Source organism: Rutidosis leptorrhynchoides, chromosome 2, assembly GCF_046630445.1.
Source record: "Rutidosis leptorrhynchoides isolate AG116_Rl617_1_P2 chromosome 2, CSIRO_AGI_Rlap_v1, whole genome shotgun sequence".
NCBI lineage: Eukaryota > Viridiplantae > Streptophyta > Magnoliopsida > Asterales > Asteraceae > Rutidosis > Rutidosis leptorrhynchoides.
The window spans coordinates 137,121,339-137,140,646 of record NC_092334.1 but is presented as its reverse complement, the minus strand read 5'-3'; the positions used below and the strand labels follow the sequence as shown (position 1 = coordinate 137,140,646).

At 34.7% G+C, this 19,308-nt stretch overlaps 1 protein-coding gene across 1 annotated transcript; it reads left to right on the top strand.

Annotated features, from left to right (window-relative positions):
* Positions 1 to 339: 339 nt before the first annotated feature.
* Positions 340 to 18,435, top strand: LOC139891435 (uncharacterized). Its single transcript, XM_071874406.1, has 7 exons — positions 340 to 398; positions 498 to 639; positions 1,070 to 1,227; positions 16,537 to 16,609; positions 16,758 to 16,949; positions 17,369 to 17,462; positions 17,682 to 18,435. Exons 2-7 carry the CDS (start codon positions 514 to 516, stop codon positions 18,326 to 18,328), a joined length of 1,290 nt encoding a protein of 429 aa, XP_071730507.1. The 5' UTR covers positions 340 to 398; positions 498 to 513; the 3' UTR covers positions 18,329 to 18,435.
* Positions 18,436 to 19,308: the final 873 nt, after the last annotated feature.

The window sequence follows — 19,308 nt, the reverse complement described above, 5'->3', positions numbered from 1 at the left end:
CCCTAGTCGCAATAGCTCTCTCCCAAACGTTTGGTAACTTTGTGTTTACAAATTTAAGCTTAACAAGTTCATTTATATAGCAAATTGATAAATGATTAACGTGTTTTTGATTGAAAATTTAATATTGAGAATTCCGCCCTCAATATTGAGATAACGATTGATTTATAAACTGTTAAATCGATCTCACAAATATAATTTTAAAACTTCTCATACCTTTAAAGAAACTTACTAAAGTTCTAAGGTTCAATAATAAAATTTGGGTCAAACTTCTACTAAGATGTGATTGTGGTCATACGAGTATAACTTTGACGTTTTCTTCCTAGTATAATTTATATATAAGCGATACCTTATGCGTAGAGACTTTGAAAACTCTACCACCTAAAGGAAGGCGACAGAAGGTACCAAGCTGACCGTTTCTATGACATAAATATCTGAATATGGATATTTTCTGATAACATGATAATCTTCACATACTAAAAATATTAGTCTTTGTTCAGTTGTTGGTGCATCAAGATGAACAATGGACCAGCCTCGAGTCCGAAATGGGTGTATGATAGCCCAGTACTCTCTGATGTAGAGGCAAAACTTAGACGTTTCTTGATTGACTCAGCCAATGATGGTCTAATAATTGGCATCCAGGTTTTGACAAAACTTATGACTACTGGTTTATAATTATTGGCTTTTATTTCATTTACTTATATTTAAATTTAATATTTATATTTATATTTATTTTATATTTATATTTATATATGTTTATGCTCATTTTATCCTATTTTTATTTCATAATGGGAGGTTTGACTTTTTCTGACACGGGTGGAGAAACGGTTTCTCTAGTTATGGGTGGAAAATCTTTACTTCCACCCATACACCGATTCGTGAGATTGTGTATGTTGTTGTTGCACCAAAGGGTCACTGGTCTGCGGTATTACAATGGTCTTTTAACCATGAAGTTGGGGTTCTAAGTCTCTTGACAGAAAAATGCGTTTATATATGTGATAAATGTTTGAGTCTAAAAGTAATTATTGATTTTGTACGCGGTTCGACAAAAGTTGGTTATTGTGATTGTTAGGTTTGTGCGTACAAAGATGGGAAAGTGATAATTGATACTGCAGCTGGAGTGTTGGGAAAAGATGATCCTCGTCCTGTTCAGCCTGATAGTTTGTTTCCTGTTTTTTCGGCAACTAAGGGCGTGACAGCAGGAATGGTTCATTGGCTCGCTGATAAAGGGTATGTTCTGTTAAAATACAATGCAAATTTAGAATAATATGTAATTAGTAAATGTATATGGGTAAAATATCTAGATATTAATATGTATATGAAAAATATCTAGATATTAAAATGTATAGAAAAATCTAGATATTTATATGTGTAAGAAATATCTAGATATTTATATGTATAAAAATATCTAGATATTTATATATCAATGGAAATATCTAGTTTCTAGAAACTTCCATGGAGTAGTATAAATAGAGGTGAAGATTTCATTTGTGTATAAGTTGTGAAAAGAGTGAGTTGAGAAGTAGAGAAGAAGTAAGAAGTGAGAAGAGTGTGAGTAGAGAAGAAAAGCTTGTAAGTAAGTAATATTGTAATTGTATTTTGTATTAATAAAAGTGTTCTTTGTTAAGTTTCCCGGTTAAGCCTTAGTTTGTGTTTAAGTTCTTAGTGCACTTGTGTTGTTCTTATTATATGGTCGGCTCTGCCGCCTAAGTGATATATGGTCGATTATACCGCCTGAACGATATATGGTCGACACTGTCGCCTAAGTATTATTGTGCACTAAGGATTTATAAAATTAAAGACTAATCAACGTCAAAGTGTTGGTGTAGTGAGTCTAGTATAGTCTAGATCCTCTATAGTGGGTGTGTTGGGCTCGTCAAAGCTTCCAACAATTGGTATCAGAGCGGGTCGTTCCGGATCATTTCTAGTGGAGGAAAATATCGGTAAACGTTGGACGTTTACTTCACCGAAGCTCTAAGGGAGATTCTGTCGGAGCACAGTTAGGGACTGTGAAAGCTCATCGGTCTGGGACCAAGCTTATTGGACGTCGGACGTCATGATGCCAGATCTTGCAAGTACGAGCAGTGGAATCAAGAGTCTCAATAACCACAACTATGGTTATTGGCGGACCTGTATAGAATCCTACCTACAAGGACAGGATTTATGGGAAATAGTTGCTGGCAGTGACACAACGCCTCCACCAAAAGAAAATGCCGAAGCCTTGAGAAAATGGAACATCAAGGCTGGGAAGGCTTTATTTATATTGAAGACTACAATCGAGGAGGATCTATTGGAGCACATCCGTGACGAGAAATGTAATGACCCAGAATTTTCTGACCAAATTATGCTTATGAGATTAATATTTACATAAATTAAACCATACCAACATGATAAGCAATCCAAATTGTTGAGACTTGTGTTTTTGAAAAGAGTTTTACACAACGTTTGACCGTCCAATATGACCGATGATATCACGAACTATATAACATACGATAATTATACGTTTGTGTATATATATGTATTTATATATATTTAACATGATCTAAGGATGGTTTAACATCTCATTGTGTACTAATGACAATGAGTTATAAGTATATTTTGAAACTACTAACTTAAGTTTTCAAAACGATAACTATACGTAACATTCTTTGATATATATACTTATAATCTATAATGCTTATACATGTATCGTATATATAATGTATTTAATCACTTTTTAAGGACTTAAATACATAAAACAATATGAGTATATTCACAAAAGATAGCTATATTTGAATTCTCGTTCCGTTTCCTCAAGATTTCTATACGTATATCTAGGGTATATGTACCCGTATCATACTCAGCTTCTATACGTATTTACTATTGGTATATACACATCAAATCAACATCCTAATCAACATTATTACTGTCCTAGATATGAGGTAACTAGAATTTGTCAAGTAGTATGAATTATTAGTAAGAAAACAAAATTAGGAATCCTTTTCTTTCTTTATAAACTAAAAACGTTTTTATAAATGAACACCATTTCTTCACTCCATTTTCTTATACCTACACCCTCATTTCTCTCTCAAAATACTCCTAACTTCATACTTGATCATCTCCAAGCATTTTCCCCATCATTTAGCTTTAATTACAAGCCTTAAATACCATAAGAAAACTCTTTCAAGAACATATCAAAATAACCACCCATTTGAAGAAGTTTACTTCCAACCTTTTGATCTAACTCCACCACTCTTTGATTCCAAGATTATTTCTTATATTTTGCAGTAACTTTGTCCAAGTAACTTGAGGTAGTAACCTTGTTCATAATCTTATTCAATTCATATTCATATAGCTATCTTATTTTGTGGTATAAAATTTTAACAACAAGAACATAGTTTGAATGATTTCAAACTTGTTCGCAAACTAAATAGATCCTTCTAACTTGACTTTTAAAACACTTCAAGACCTGTAATATATCATAATGATATGCTAACCTAACAAGATATAACTTGGTTTTACAAAGAACATCTTAAAAACTGAATCTACGTCGTCGGAGTGCAACCGGGGGCTGTTTTGGGTTGGATAATTAAAAACCATCTTGAACTTTGAATTGGAAGTTCATGTTCTGGAAAAATGATATTTCTTATGAATATGTTAACACATAAAAATTTCATGGTTTAACTCAAAGTGTAAGTATTTTTTGAAAAATGATCATTAAATGTTGTTTTTATGATGGAAAATAATCACTTTCATAAGTTTCACCAAAGTTTGACCTATAACCTATGATTTCGAATACAAACTAAGGTATTTTCAGTTCATATTCTTAAAATTTGACTCGATCCAAGGAAGTGGCAAGTTGAACCAACAAAAACGGAGTTGTAATGAAGAAACTACGACTAAAACAAGATTGGGTATCCGAAGCTAGTTTAGCTACGAAAATATTTGGAGAAAAAGTAAATTAATCATATCTTTTCTAATTAATATGATATTTTATATATAATTACTTATGATTTGATTTTATATATTTCAGGATCACCCGTAAACAACACGAGAAGATTAATCATAAGACCTCATGATTGTACGCAACACGTCATTTGACAACACGGTACTTTATGTACGCAACACGTCATTTGACAACATGGTACCATGGGTCGAGATTAATTCTGATCAATACGAATACGATGGGGTCTTTATTTATTTTATTTAAGCAACTAATTGTGGACCACTAACATCGGACTGCTAACTACGGACTAAGAAAATATTAAAAGTATTAAAAGTATATATATATGTAACGATTACTTAAAAAGAAAATATGTTGATATATTATATATATGGTTAGGTTCGTGATATCTATCGGAGACCAAGTCGAATTAAATACCTTCAAGACAAAAGTGAGTTTCATTTGCTCCCTTTTTAATTGCTTTTGCAATATATATTTTTGGGCTGAGAATACATGCGATGCTTTTATAAATGTTTACAAAATAGACACAAGTACTTAAAAATATATTCTACGTTGAGTTGTACCACTGGCATATTTCCCTGTAGCTTGGTAACTACTATTTACATGGGTATTGTAAACGCGAATCCTGTTGATAGATCTATCGGGCCTGACAACCCCAACCGGACTGGATGACCAGTATTCAACGGTTGCACAGTACTTCGTTTTGGTGACTACAATTGGTACGGTGTAGTGAGATTTCATAATAAAGGGAATATGCGACGTTGATTAAATGTTAAGTATGGTTACCAAGTGCTCAACCACTTAGAATGCTTTACATACACTTGCGAGTGTATTATGTTTATGATTATGAAATCTTGTGGTCTATTAACATATTGAAATGATTGTTATGATAAACCTATGAACTCACCAACCTTTTGGTTGACACTTTAAAGCATGTTTATTCTCAGGTACGAATTAAGTCTTCCACTGTGCATTTGCTCAATATAAGGACATTACTTGGAGCCGATCATTGCAATGGGACCAAATGTTGATGACTTCGTCCAGGTGGATTAGGACGGGTCCTTTCAGTTGGTATCAGAGCTGGTTTAATGCCGTTTATTAGCGGGTTAATCGTAGAGGGGGTTCTCACAGTGTTACCTGTGACGAAGCATTGGCTCTTACTCCTCGCGGTCCTTATTAGGGTTGCCTGTACGTTGTCGAGAGGCGGGCCGTAAAATCAGTGTCTGAGGTACGCTCAGTGGTCACCAGGCGGTTAGCTGAGAAGGCACTGAGTGGGATGCGTCCCCAACTTTCAGTTGGTATCAGAGCGGTGGTCGTAGCGAACCAGGTCTTGCATTAGTGTGTCTAACTAGTAGTTGTTAGGATACATTAATGAGTCTGGACTTCGACCGTGTCTACATGTCAAAAGTTTTGCTTATCATTTCTAGTCAGAAATCATCTGCTTATCATCCTTAGGAAATTACCTGCTTATCATTCATAAGTCTAGACACGTTTTACTGCATTTACTACATTGATAGTGTATAGACGAATTCTTATCTTAGCATATCTGTTATTGCGAACTTTAACTGATATCTTTTCAAAGATTCTCCGTAATTTACGGGATTTTGGTATTATATATACATATGTAAATTATGTATTGAAGAGTACCAAATCTAACTCCTATAATCTATTCCATACCAAAAATTCATTTTCCCCATTATACAAGATGGATTCCGCATCTAGTTCGAATTCTTCAGATTTCGACAGTTATGCCGATATGGATTTCCATTCGGGCTCCGAAAGCAGCGTCACCGGAATGGATCAACCAATTTCCCATCATCTATTCTGGATGAATTGGGGATGGGTTCGTAATATACTAAATCACTGGAGACAAGAAGAAGGTGATCCATTCTATCCACCAAATTGCCCTCTTGGCGATGAACCTGAAGCACTTACCGGCGAACCTATTCGAAACACCATTTTCTCTCTCATTTCTAGAGTATCTCGTCACGATTATATACTATCCCATATTACAAATCTTGTTCATTCGCTCGCTCCAACCGTCAATCATCCCGGTGTACTAGCAGAAGTTAACGAACTTCGCGCTCGCGTGACGGCTTTGGAGAACATGGTGCGAAGGTTGCAAACACCAGCAGCAGCACCAGCAGCATAATCAGCACCACCATCAATAACATCAACAATACCATCATCACCACTAACAAACAACATCCGCATCACACGTCTCGACATCATAATCTGTCCCACAAACATCAACATCATACGCACCATAGATACCAAGGAGTACCAACAATAATGAACGATGAAGTATTGATCCATAACTTCATTGAAATTCTGCGAAGAATATGTGGTTTCAAAAAGTTTTAGAGATTTCTTATTCTAGCTCAAACCGAAAAGCAAATGAGATTAATATCATATTAACTCATTAAATTCATGATTTCATCTGAAGAAAATATATATGTATATATGTTTTCATAAAGATTGTAATTAAAAGTTCTTTTGTACGAAATATTAATGGTGAAAATTTTTTTTTTAACGAGTAGGTAATACCCGAGGAATAATTAGATTTCATCTTAATAAGTTACATTATACATTCGTCGAAGCTGATTCAACAGTCATTTACTATCCTACTTACATCCACCGATATACGTATCCATTCACCGTAGAATAACCATTTTCATTCAATTTCATATTTGGATTTTGACTTCTCAGAATCCAACAAGTGGCATATGAAGAAAACATATGACAAAATAAAATCTGTTAGAAACAAACAAATTAACTATGAAAAATTTTGTTAAGAATCCACGCTAACTGTTCCAGCTGACTGTTCCTAGCTAACTGATTACATTTTATTTATCGCAGTTTATTTATCGCAATTTAATTATCGCACTTTTATTTATCGTCATTTAATTTCTGTAATTATTTTATGCACTTTAAATATCGGGACACGTATACAATGTTTTGTCATATCATATCGACGCATCTATATATATTATTTGGAATCACCATAGACACTCTATATGCAGTAATGATCGAGTTCTCTATATAGGGTTGAGGTTGATTCTACAATAATATATATAGTTTGAGTTGTGATCGAGTCTGAGAGGTATACGGGTCACGACACGTATTAATTAATTCGTATATTATATATTAAACTATATATGAATTATTGGACTGTTACTGTGGACTAATGACATTGGATAATTAAAATAAATTAAAATATTGATTATAACATATGAAACTAAACATTTCTTCAAGATTGCCACTTGATTTCATCTTAAACCTCATTGTATCTCGACGATTACAATCAGCGTTCAAATCTATCATGATTCTTAAAAACATCTCAATCGAGAGGATAAACCAACCGCACTTCATCTACGGAAGAAAAGATTGATGCATATAGTTATGCACCTGAAAAACCCTCGGAAACTGAGTAAACGTTTGACACGTATCTGTTCTAGTTCCTTTGACATTGTTATTACCGAAGATCGTTTTGCAATCCCTTTCCAAAGTAGCTAATTTTGTCACAGCTCCAGCAAGTCAACTCCGAATTTTCATCTGAAACAACTTTATTATAACCGCGATATATATGCGTACTCTTTATTGTTACTGGGGAACCTTTTATATTCCACAATATTACCATCAGCGATTAATCATTCTAAAAACACAATTCTCCTGAAACTACCTCGGTTTGATAACCGATGACCCAGATCAGTTAACTTTGAAAATGCTGACGAAGCAGCATGTTGTAGATGATCTTAATGGCCAAAAGTTTGATGATAAAGAAAGGAGTGTTATGAACGCTCAATAGAAAATTTAGTACCGAAAAGCGGATTATGTGAAACTATGAAGAAAGCCGTGGACAAATCACAAAGAATAAGTTTTCCTTCAAAGAATCCAAATGATTCTGTGACTGCTGAAATCGTTAGCAAACATCTTATTTCTCATTCTAAACCTTCACAGACAAATCTTCTTCATCATCCATTGATATTAGAAATTCTAAGATATTCTCGTATGTTCTATTATAAATATCCTCCATATTTCTGGCGATATTTTCTCAACTATTCTTATCTGAGATCATTTATCTCTCCGTAATATCTGCAACATAAAAGAAACTGTGTTAGTTTCTAAATTCTGAAACCTTCGAGTTTAAAATATGAATGTTTTGAAGTAGTGTTGGGAACTGAAGCATGGATTAGTATAATATAATGACACTTGATCAACTTCATTATATTACAGTAAGTCATGCTGAGTTTCTAATGAAGCATGATGATTCACAGTACCGTCATCATGTGCCATTTACACGACTCTTACATTCTATCTAATCTCTAAACATATCAAGAGAATATTTTTCTGGATGACTCGATCTTCTTCAGGGTATTCTCGTAATTTAACAAATCAAAATCGTTCTATTACCATTTTCTTCTTAGAGCATTAGCTATGTTCATTCTGAATTTCATATCTACAAATTCCGGACCATTACTCGCTTGACTCGAAGTCGGGAAGAGAAAACGAAAGCATGAAGCTCCGAAAAATAATGAAGAATATAAACTTCGATAATAACCCCGAAATTACAAACCGTGTATATCGATGCAGATAGCAATATAGAGACATGGGAGAATTAGAAACACTATAAACACAAGAGTATAGTAGAAGTAAATAGATTCTTCTGGTGGTAGATGAAAAAGAAGAATGACAGAAATAAAAGTTAGGAGTATATCAAGAATCGGGACTGGATGGAGCATATTGATGAATGCTTTAAAGTAAGAATCAAGGGAGAAAGAATAGAAGGTGGGAGTCGTGGAAAATAAGGAAACGAAGGGGTGAATTTATAGTGAAATATTCGACAGAGCAATCGAAACAGTTTATTATTGCATATAATCAAAGAAGATCCTGATTTCCTTAATCACCAAAGAACCAAATCTTATTACGTAAGATTCTCTTTAAATCCCTTAAATCCCGGAAATCAATCATAACTACGTCATCGGTTAAGACGAATATATTTTACTCATCTCACTCTTTTACGATAGTCTCATTTATATTCTTCGCATAATCGAATCGTTTTATCTACATTATTCAATGATGATAAAACTCCATTATCACCTTATATTTGTCATGAAAACCTTCTTATTGTTATCCATAACAACCTCTATCAAATTTCGGGGACGAAATTTCTTTAACGGGTAGGTACTGTAATGACCCGGAATTTTCCGACCAAATTATACTTATGAGATTAATATTTACATAAATTAAACCATACCAACATGATAAGCAATCCAAATTGTTGAGACTTGTGTTTTTGAAAAGAGTTTTACACAACGTTTGACCGTCCAATATGACCGATGATATCACGAACTATATAACATACGATAATTATACGTTTGTGTATATATATGTATTTATATATATTTAACATGATCTAAGGATGGTTTAACATCTCATTGTGTACTAATGACAATGAGTTATAAGTATATTTTGAAACTACTAACTTAAGTTTTCAAAACGATAACTATACGTAACATTCTTTGATATATATACTTATAATCTATAATGCTTATACATGTATCGTATATATAATGTATTTAATCACTTTTTAAGGACTTAAATACATAAAACAATATGAGTATATTCACAAAAGATAGCTATATTTGAATTCTCGTTCCGTTTCCTCAAGATTTCTATACGTATATCTAGGGTATATGTACCCGTATCATACTCAGCTTCTATACGTATTTACTATTGGTATATACACATCAAATCAACATCCTAATCAACATTATTACTGCCCTAGATATGAGGTAACTAGAATTTGTCAAGTAGTATGAATTATTAGTAAGAAAACAAAATTAGGAATCCTTTTCTTTCTTTATAAACTAAAAACGTTTTTATAAATGAACACCATTTCTTCACTCCATTTTCTTATACCTACACCCTCATTTCTCTCTCAAAATACTCCTAACTTCATACTTGATCATCTCCAAGCATTTTCCCCATCATTTAGCTTCAATTACAAGCCTTAAATACCATAAGAAAACTCTTTCAATAACATATCAAAATAACCACCCATTTGAAGAAGTTTACTTCCAACCTTTTGATCTAACTCCACCACTCTTTGATTCCAAGATTATTTCTTATATTTTGAAGTAACTTTGTCCAAGTAACTTGAGGTAGTAACCTTGTTCATAATCTTATTCAATTCATATTCATATAGCTATCTTATTTTGTGGTATAAAATTTTAACAACAAGAACATAGTTTGAATGATTTCAAACTTGTTCGCAAACTAAATAGATCATTCTAACTTGACTTTTAAAACACTTCAAGACCTGTAATATATCATAATGATATGCTAACCTAACAAGATATAACTTGGTTTTACAAAGAACATCTTAAAAACTGAATCTACGTCGTCGGAGTGCAACCGGGGGCTGTTTTGGGTTGGATAATTAAAAACCATCTTGAACTTTGAATTGGAAGTTTATGTTCTGGAAAAATGATATTTCTTATGAATATGTTAACACATAAAAATTTCATGGTTTAACTCAAAGTGTAAGTATTTTTTGAAAAATGATCATTAAATGTTGTTTTTATGATGGAAAATAATCACTTTCATAAGTTTCACCAAAGTTTGACCTATAACCTATGATTTCGAATACAAACTAAGGTATTTTCAGTTCATATTCTTAAAATTTGACTCGATCCAAGGAAGTGGCAAGTTGAACCAACAAAAACGGAGTTGTGATGAAGAAACTACGACTAAAACAAGATTGGGTATCCGAAGCTAGTTTAGCTACGAAAATATTTGGAGAAAAAGTAAATTAATCATATCTTTTCTAATTAATATGATATTTTATATATAATTACTTATGATTTGATTTTATATATTTTAGGACCACCCATAAACAACACGAGAAGATTAATCATAAGACCTCATGATTGTACGCAACACGTCATTTGACAACACGGTACTTTATGTACGCAACACGTCATTTGACAACATGGTACCATGGGTCGAGATTAATTCTGATCAATACGAATACGATGGGGTCTTTATTTATTTTATTTAAGCAACTAATTGTGGACCACTAACATCGGACTGCTAACTACGGACTAAGAAAATATTAAAAGTATTAAAAGTATATATATATGTAACGATTACTTAAAAAGAAAATATGTTCATATATTATATATATGGTTAGGTTCGTGATATCTATCGGAGATCAAGTCGAATTAAATACCTTCAAGACAAAAGTGAGTTTCATTTGCTCCCTTTTTAATTGCTTTTGCAATATATATTTTTGAGCTGAGAATACATGCGCTGCTTTTATAAATGTTTACAAAATAGACACAAGTACTTAAAAATATATTTTACGTTGAGTTGTACCACTGGCATATTTCCCTGTAGCTTGGTAACTACTATTTACATGGGTATTGTAAACGCGAATCCTGTTGATAGATCTATCGGGCCTGACAACCCCAACCGGACTGGACGACCAGTATTCAACGGTTGCACAGTACTTCGTTTTGGTGACTACACTTGGTACGGTGTAGTGAGATTTCATAATAAAGGGAATATGCGACGTTGATTAAATGTTAAGTATGGTTACCAAGTGCTTAACCACTTAGAATGCTTTACATACACTTGCGAGTGTATTATGTTTATGATTATGAAATCTTGTGGTCTATTAACATATTGAAATGATTGTTATGATAAACCTATGAACTCACCAACCTTTTGGTTGACACTTTAAAGCATGTTTATTCTCAGGTACGAATTAAGTCTTCCGCTGTGCATTTGCTCAATATAAGGACATTACTTGGAGCCGATCATTGCAATGAGACCAAATGTTGATGACTTCATCCAGGTGGATTAGGACGGGTCCTTTCAAGAAAACACCAAAGGCAGCTTGGGAAACTTTTAAAAAATTATTTTCAAAGAAGAATGAAGCACGCCTCCAGCTCTTGGAAATTGAGCTCGCAGGTATCTCACAAGGAAGTTTGTCTATTTCCCAGTATTTCACCAAGGTGAAATCTATTTGCCGTGAGATATCTCAGCTTGCTCCTGAAGAGAAAGTGAGTGATGCAAGGATGAAGAGAATTATCATCCACGGCTTAAGATCCGAGTATAATAGATTTATAGCCGCTGTGAGAGGATGGCCTACTCAGCCATCATTAATAGAGCTGGAGAATTTATTGGCTAATCAAGAGTCATTAGCCAAGCAGATGAATGAAGTAACCATAAAAGACGGAGAAGATGCACTCTTCACCAATAAGAAGAAAGTAACATCTCGAAGACAAGAGGCGATGAAAGAAAGTAAGACATATGGGTGGAAGGGTCACCCAAAATCAAAAGGCAATGCTTCAGGGGGAGCTCAACAAGGAAGAAGAGATCATCGCCAACAACATGGAGAAAATGATAAGAGAAAGAATGGTGAATGCTTCAATTGTGGCAAGAAGGGTCATTTTGCTCGAGATTGTAGATTCCCCAGAAGGCGAACTTTCGAAGGAAATGTGTCCGCCGCAAGAGATGAGAAGAAAGAGGTCACATTCGAAGCATCCATTAATGAGGAAACTTGGGATGCAGAAGCTGGACTCTCTGTTGAAGCTGACATAGATGATCAAGCTCTTACAACAACTTTAAAGTCAAAAATAAACTACAAAGATGATTGGATCATCGATTCTGGGTGCTCAAATCATATGACCAATGATGGGACGAAGCTGCAAGAAATGGAGGATTACAAAGGAAAGAGAGTCATGTTGACAGCCAACAATTCAAGGTTGTCTATTTCTTACATTGGAAAGACAATAATTTCAAATGAAGGCGACTCTCAAAAGCTCCAACTCGAGAAGGTGTATCTTGTCCCTGGCCTAAAGAAGAATTTACTGTCAGTACCACAATTAACAGCAGAAGGGAACTATGTGCTCTTTGGACCAGAAGATGTGTCCGTATTCAAGAGAGTAAAGGTGGTTGGCAATCCAGTTATGCATGGAAGAAGAATAGAATCGGTCTATGTATTATCTGCTGAAACAGCTTAAGTGGATAAGACTCGAAAGAATGAGACGGCTGATCTGTGGCATGAACATCTTGAGCATGTGGGATACAATAAGTTAAAGGAGATGATGGTGAAACGCATAGTAAATGGGCTTCCTCAAATTGATATCCGAACAGATACAATATGTGTTGGATGTTAATTTGGAAAAGCTCACCAATTGCCATTCAAGGAGTCACAACATCAGTCCAAGACACCACTAGAGCTCATACACTCAGATGTCTTTGGCCCAGTGAAACAAACATCACTTGGAGGAATGAAGTATATGGTGACATTCATTGATGACTTCTCAAGGTATGTGTGAGTTTACTTCATGAAGGAGAAGTCGGAGACTTTTCTGAAGTTTAAAGAGTTCAAGAACAAGGTAGAAAGTGAGCTCAATACTAAGATCCGGTGCTTACGCACAGATAATGGAGGAGAATATTTATCGACTGAGTTCAATATCTATCTTGAGAAGCACAAGATTAGAAGACAATTAACTTGCCCCAATACTCCACAACAGAATGGAGTGGCAGAACGCAAGAACCGTCACCTTGCTGAAACTTGTCGAAGTATGCTTCATGGTAAGAATGTACCAGGAAGATTTTGGGCCGAATGTATGAGGACGACTTCATACGTGATTAACAGACTCCCACAAACAAAGTTGGGGTATATTTCACCTTATGAAAAATTATGGAAGATCAAGCCAACTGTCAACCATCTCAAGGTTTTTGGATGTGTATGTTACGTCTTCGTACCAGATCATCTACGAAGCAAATTTGATAAGAAGGCAATTCGGTGCATTTTTGTCGGTTATGATGAATCAAGAAAAGGATGGAGATGTTGTGATCCAAATACTGGAAAGTGTCATACTTCAAGAAATGTAGTATTTGATGAAGCTTCTTCATGGTGGTCACCTCAAAAGATAGAGCTTCCAGAATCTCATGGATTAGAAGAAGTTCCAAAAGAGAAAGAAGAACATAAAGAGCACATATCGGATCCAATTAAAGAAGGAGATGGATCGTACTCTAAGGAAACGAGTCCATGGAAAACTGAGGTACATCAATCTACATCCGAAGAGGTTCGTCCAAGCCAAATGGATGCCGAGGAGCATGTGCAAGAATTACGGAGATCAACAAGGTCGAGGCAACCTAATCCGAGGTATGCCAATGCTGCTCATGTGGATGAATCAATACCTATTGAGCCTTCCACTTATGAAGAAGCAGCACAAAGTCAAGAATGGCAGAAAGCGATGGAAGAAGAAATTAATGCACTAAAAGAAAACCAGACATAGAGTTTAGTTCCAAAGCCAAAAGATGTAAAACCAATATCTTGTAAATGGGTTTACAAGGTGAAGACTCGATCAGATGTCTCCATTGAAAGGTATAAAGCTCGACTTGTTTCTAGAGGTTTTTCTCAACAATATGGGCTGGATTATGAAGAAACGTTTAGTCCAGTGGCGAAGATCACAACAATTCGAGCTCTACTAGCTTTAGCCGCTAGCAAATCTTGGAAGCTGTGGCAGATGGATGTCAAGAACGCTTTCTTACATGGAGAACTTGACAAAGAAATTTATATGGAGCAACCAAGAGGCTTTGAGAACAAGTCCCATCCTGACCATGTCTGCAAATTAAAGAAAGCACTATACGGCTTGAAGCAGGCTCCAAGAGCTTGGTACGGGAAGATTGGCGAGTTCTTAGTACAAAGTGGTTTCATAGTTGCTCCTTCAGATTCTAGTTTATTTGTGAAACAAGATCAAGGAAAACTAGCCATAGTGCTAGTATATGTGGATGACTTAATCATCACGGGAGATCACTATGAGGAGATCCAAAGAACAAGAGATAATCTGTCTATCAGATTTCCTATGAAGGAGCTTGGAGAACTCAAACATTTTCTTGGACTCGAAATAGAGCAGAAAAGAGAAGGATTATTTCTGGGACAACAGAAATATGCGCGAGATCTTTTACAAAAGTACGGAATGCTTAATTGCAAACCTATCTCAACTCCGATGGATCCGAATACAAAACTACGAGCAGATGAAGGAAAAAGTCTTCAAGATGTTACCATGTATCGAAAGATGGTCGGAAGTCTTATTTATCTCACACTAAGCCGGCCAGACATATCTTATGCAGTCGGAGTGGTTAGTAGATACATGAGCAATCCGAAGAAGCCTCACCTTGATGTTGTACGACGCATCTTAAGGTATGTTAAAGGCACTATTAACTTTGGTATTTTATACAAGAAAACAAAAGAATGTCGCGTGACTGGATATTGTGACGCTGATTACGCTGGAGACTATGATACACGACGGTCAACAACTGGATACATGTTTAGTCTTGGATCGGGAGTAATATCATGGTGCAGCAAGAGACAACCAACAGTATCCTTATCAAGCACTGAAGCAGAATATCGATCGGCAGCATCAGCAACTCAAGAAATTATGTGGTTGAAGCAACTAATGGAAGATCTTCAACAATCAACAGATTATCAAGTAAAGCTTTTCTGCGATAACCTATCAGCTATTCGTCTAGCAGAGAATCCAGTCTTTCATGCAAGAACAAAACATATAGAAGTGCACTATCATTATGTTCGCGAGTAGGTCCTTGAAGGAAAGATCAAGATGATGCCAACAAAGACAGATGAACAGGTTGCAGATATATTCACCAAGAGCCTAAGCAAACCGAAGTTTACAAAATTCAGAGAAGCACTTGGAATGGTGTGCAAGACATCGTTGGAAGGAAATTTGCATTGAGGGGGAGTGTTAAAATACAATGCAAATTTAGAATAATATGTAATTAGTAAATGTATATGGGTAAAATATCTAGATATTAATATGTATATGAAAAATATCTAGATATTAAAATGTATAGAAAAATCTAAATATTTATATGTGTAAGAAATATCTAGATATTTATATGTATAAAAATATCTAGATATTTATATATCCATGGAAATATCTAGTTTCTAGAAACTTCCATGGAGTAGTATAAATAGGGGTGAAGATTTCATTTGTGTATAAGTTGTGAAAAGAGTGAGTTGAGAAGTAGAGAAGAAGTAAGAAGTGAGAAGAGTGTGAGTAGAGAAGAAAAGCTTGTAAGTAAGTAATATTGTAATTGTATTTTGTATTAATAAAAGTGTTCTTTGTTAAGTTTCCCGGTTAAGCCTTAGTTTGTGTTTAAGTTCTTAGTGCACTTGTGTTGTTCTTATTATATGGTCGGCTCTGCCGCCTAAGTGATATATGGTCGATTATACCGCATGAACGATATATGATCGACACTGTCGCCTAAGTATTATTGTTCACTAAGGATTTATAAAATTAAAGGCTAATCAACGTCAAAGTGTTGGTGTAGTGAGTCTAGTATAGTATAGATCCTCTATAGTGGGTGTGTTGGGCTCGTCAAAGCTTCCAACATGTTCTAGGTGTCAAAATGGGTACATCGGATTAAATGTCCAAATTGTGTAATGATTAATAATAAGTGGATGGTTGACCTGGAATGGAACAGTGTGATGATGTTTTATCTTAGAATCAAATAAAGTAATTAATAATAATATGTGCGTATTTTCATCGTAGGAAACTGAAGCTTGATGAAAACGTGGCAAACCTTTGGCCCGAGTTTGGTAACAATGGAAAAGATCAAATAAAGGTTTACTAATTTGCTACTTTTAGTTAAGAGAAGATTATTGACTAGTTATGCGAGATATAAGGGTACATGTGGCAATTTTGACCCATTTGCCATTCACTAAGTCTATTTGGGTTTTTTTTGGGTAAATTCACCAAGTCTATTTTTGCAGGTCAATCATGTTCTTAATCACACGGCTGGTTTGCACAATGCTCTTGCCGACCTTACTAAAGATCCTACATTATTATGTGACTGGGACGGATGTCTAAAACTCATTGTTATGGTGACACCCGAGACTGAACCGGGTCGTCAACAGATGTATCATGGTCAATCATATGGTTGGCTATGTGGTGGAATCATCGAGGTACTGCATACTACACATCCTTTCTATTATTTAGAAGAAAAAGAATCCTCTCCAGTTATAATATAACATGATTGATCATGTTACAGGGAAAAAAGGGGGGGTTATATTATTAGGAAAATGAAATGATAAACGTAGGGCTACGTCTAAGCATTTTATATATAAATTAATTCTATATTTATAACTAACTATTTCCATGAATAACACTAATATTAAAGTTATATAAGAAAAGTCAATATTGAAAAAGGAATATTTACGCCTTGCAATTAATTCAATAGAGTTTTAAAACTTTAATACAGTATGCTTAAATGTAGCCCTAGCATTCTCCATTTTATTATTACATTTTTTATGCATTAAAAGTAACTTGACAGGTCAAGTAGAATCCCAACCAAATTCTGAATGTTGTAATTTTGAATGTGCAGCATGCATCCGGGAAGAAGTTTCGGGACATTCTCGAGGATGCGTTTGTTCGTCCACTTAATGTTGAAGGGGAGTTTTATATAGGAATTCCTCATGGTAAACGAATTCTAATTTTTTTTTTATTTTTTTTATTATTTTTTTTAATTCAAAACAACAAACACACACCTTTTTGTCTACGACGGGTATCAAACTCACAACCGTTGATGAGCTTCCTTGATGCCGCTAACCCACAGGCCCTTTACTACTCACCAAATAAGAAAACATTGTCTGCTAGGTTATGAAAGAATTGTAAATAGTTATTTATGCTCGTTTCAGGTGTGGAATCTCGTTTTGCAACTGTTACTATTGATCCAAGTGATCTCAATAAGGTCTCGAATTATCTGACGGCTTTAGCCACCTCACCCACGCCCGTATTGCCATCCTCATTCACGGTCGAGGAGATTGAAAGAATTATTTTATCAGCTAACGAACTCAATATACGTCGTGCCATACTACCTTTTGGCAATGGACACTTCTCTGCTCGTGCACTGGCCCGCTTCTATGCTGCACTGGTGGACGGTGGTGTGGTCCCACTTCCCCATCCCTCTACTACCACGAAAACCAAACAAAAAGTTGACACAAGTGATGACGTGGACTCTAAAATCTTTACCAAAGCGAAAGTGAATATGCATGATGCGTTTTTGGGAAGTGGAGATTATAAGGATTTGACATTACCAAATGGGAAGTTTGGGCTCGGGTTTGGCAGGTTTAATGCGACTGATGGCTCTGTAATTGGGTTCGGTCATGCGGGTTTTGGTGGATCAGTAGGATACGGTGATATAAACAACAGGTTTGCTATTGCTGTAACACTAAACAAGTTGTCTATGGGTACTTTGACTGGGGAGATTATTAGGTTTCTTTGCTTGGAACTTAATCTTCCTGTACCAGCTGACTATGCAGGATCAACAGCTAGAGTTAATTAATGGGGGTTACATGTAAACCTCTTAATGAAGAAAATTAAATAAGATTGATGCATAAATTTATATATGTAATATGTAATGTAACTTTGTAGGGCGTTGCGTTGAATTTCATATGTATAATTATATAATTATGATCTTAAAAAATGTCCCTTTTTTTTCTTTTCAATTTGTATCTGCATCAGCTGTTTATGCTTGTTAGATTCATCTGGCGGAGTATTATGAATATCATCCAAATTAATATAGTGTTCTATGTATATCTACTATCAACTACTACTCTACTAGTAAGTACAGATATTTATCTATTTATTTAATACGAGTATTATTTATATTTATATTTAAATTTTTTGTCTAAATACATAAACACTTGTATTGTTTTACATTTACGATATAATCCGAATTATAGAACATTATTATTGTTTAAAAGTTGTGACCAATTACGTATTATGTTTAAAACAAGAAAGGTGGGGTTCGCGCGCTGCTGCTTGAAAAGTGCTAGCGATTTAATTAAAAAAAAATATTATATATTTTAAACCGTGTAATAGCTAGTGTATGTATTCATGTATACTATCCTATCAACTTTTTTCCAAATGATAAAGACAAAATTAAAAAATATTATATATTTTAAATCGTGTAATAGCTAGTGTATGTATTCGTGTATACTATCCTATCAACTTTCTCTAAATGATAAAGACAAAAAAATAAAAAAAAAATAAAATGATGAACAGTGCTCGGCCAATAGAAATCCGGGGGTAAAAAAATAAATTAAAATGATAAAAAAAAAGATGAATAGTGGCCGACCACTATTGATGAATAGTGGCAGGCCAATGAGAGATTGCACCATTCCACTTTCATCCGTAGTATATATAGTAATTTGGGATCAAACGTGATCGTTTTAAATTTTAGTTCTGTATGATCGTGTAAACAAGATTATACGATCTAATCTTCAATAACGAGTGCGGAAAAACTCGTTATTGGGTTTTATA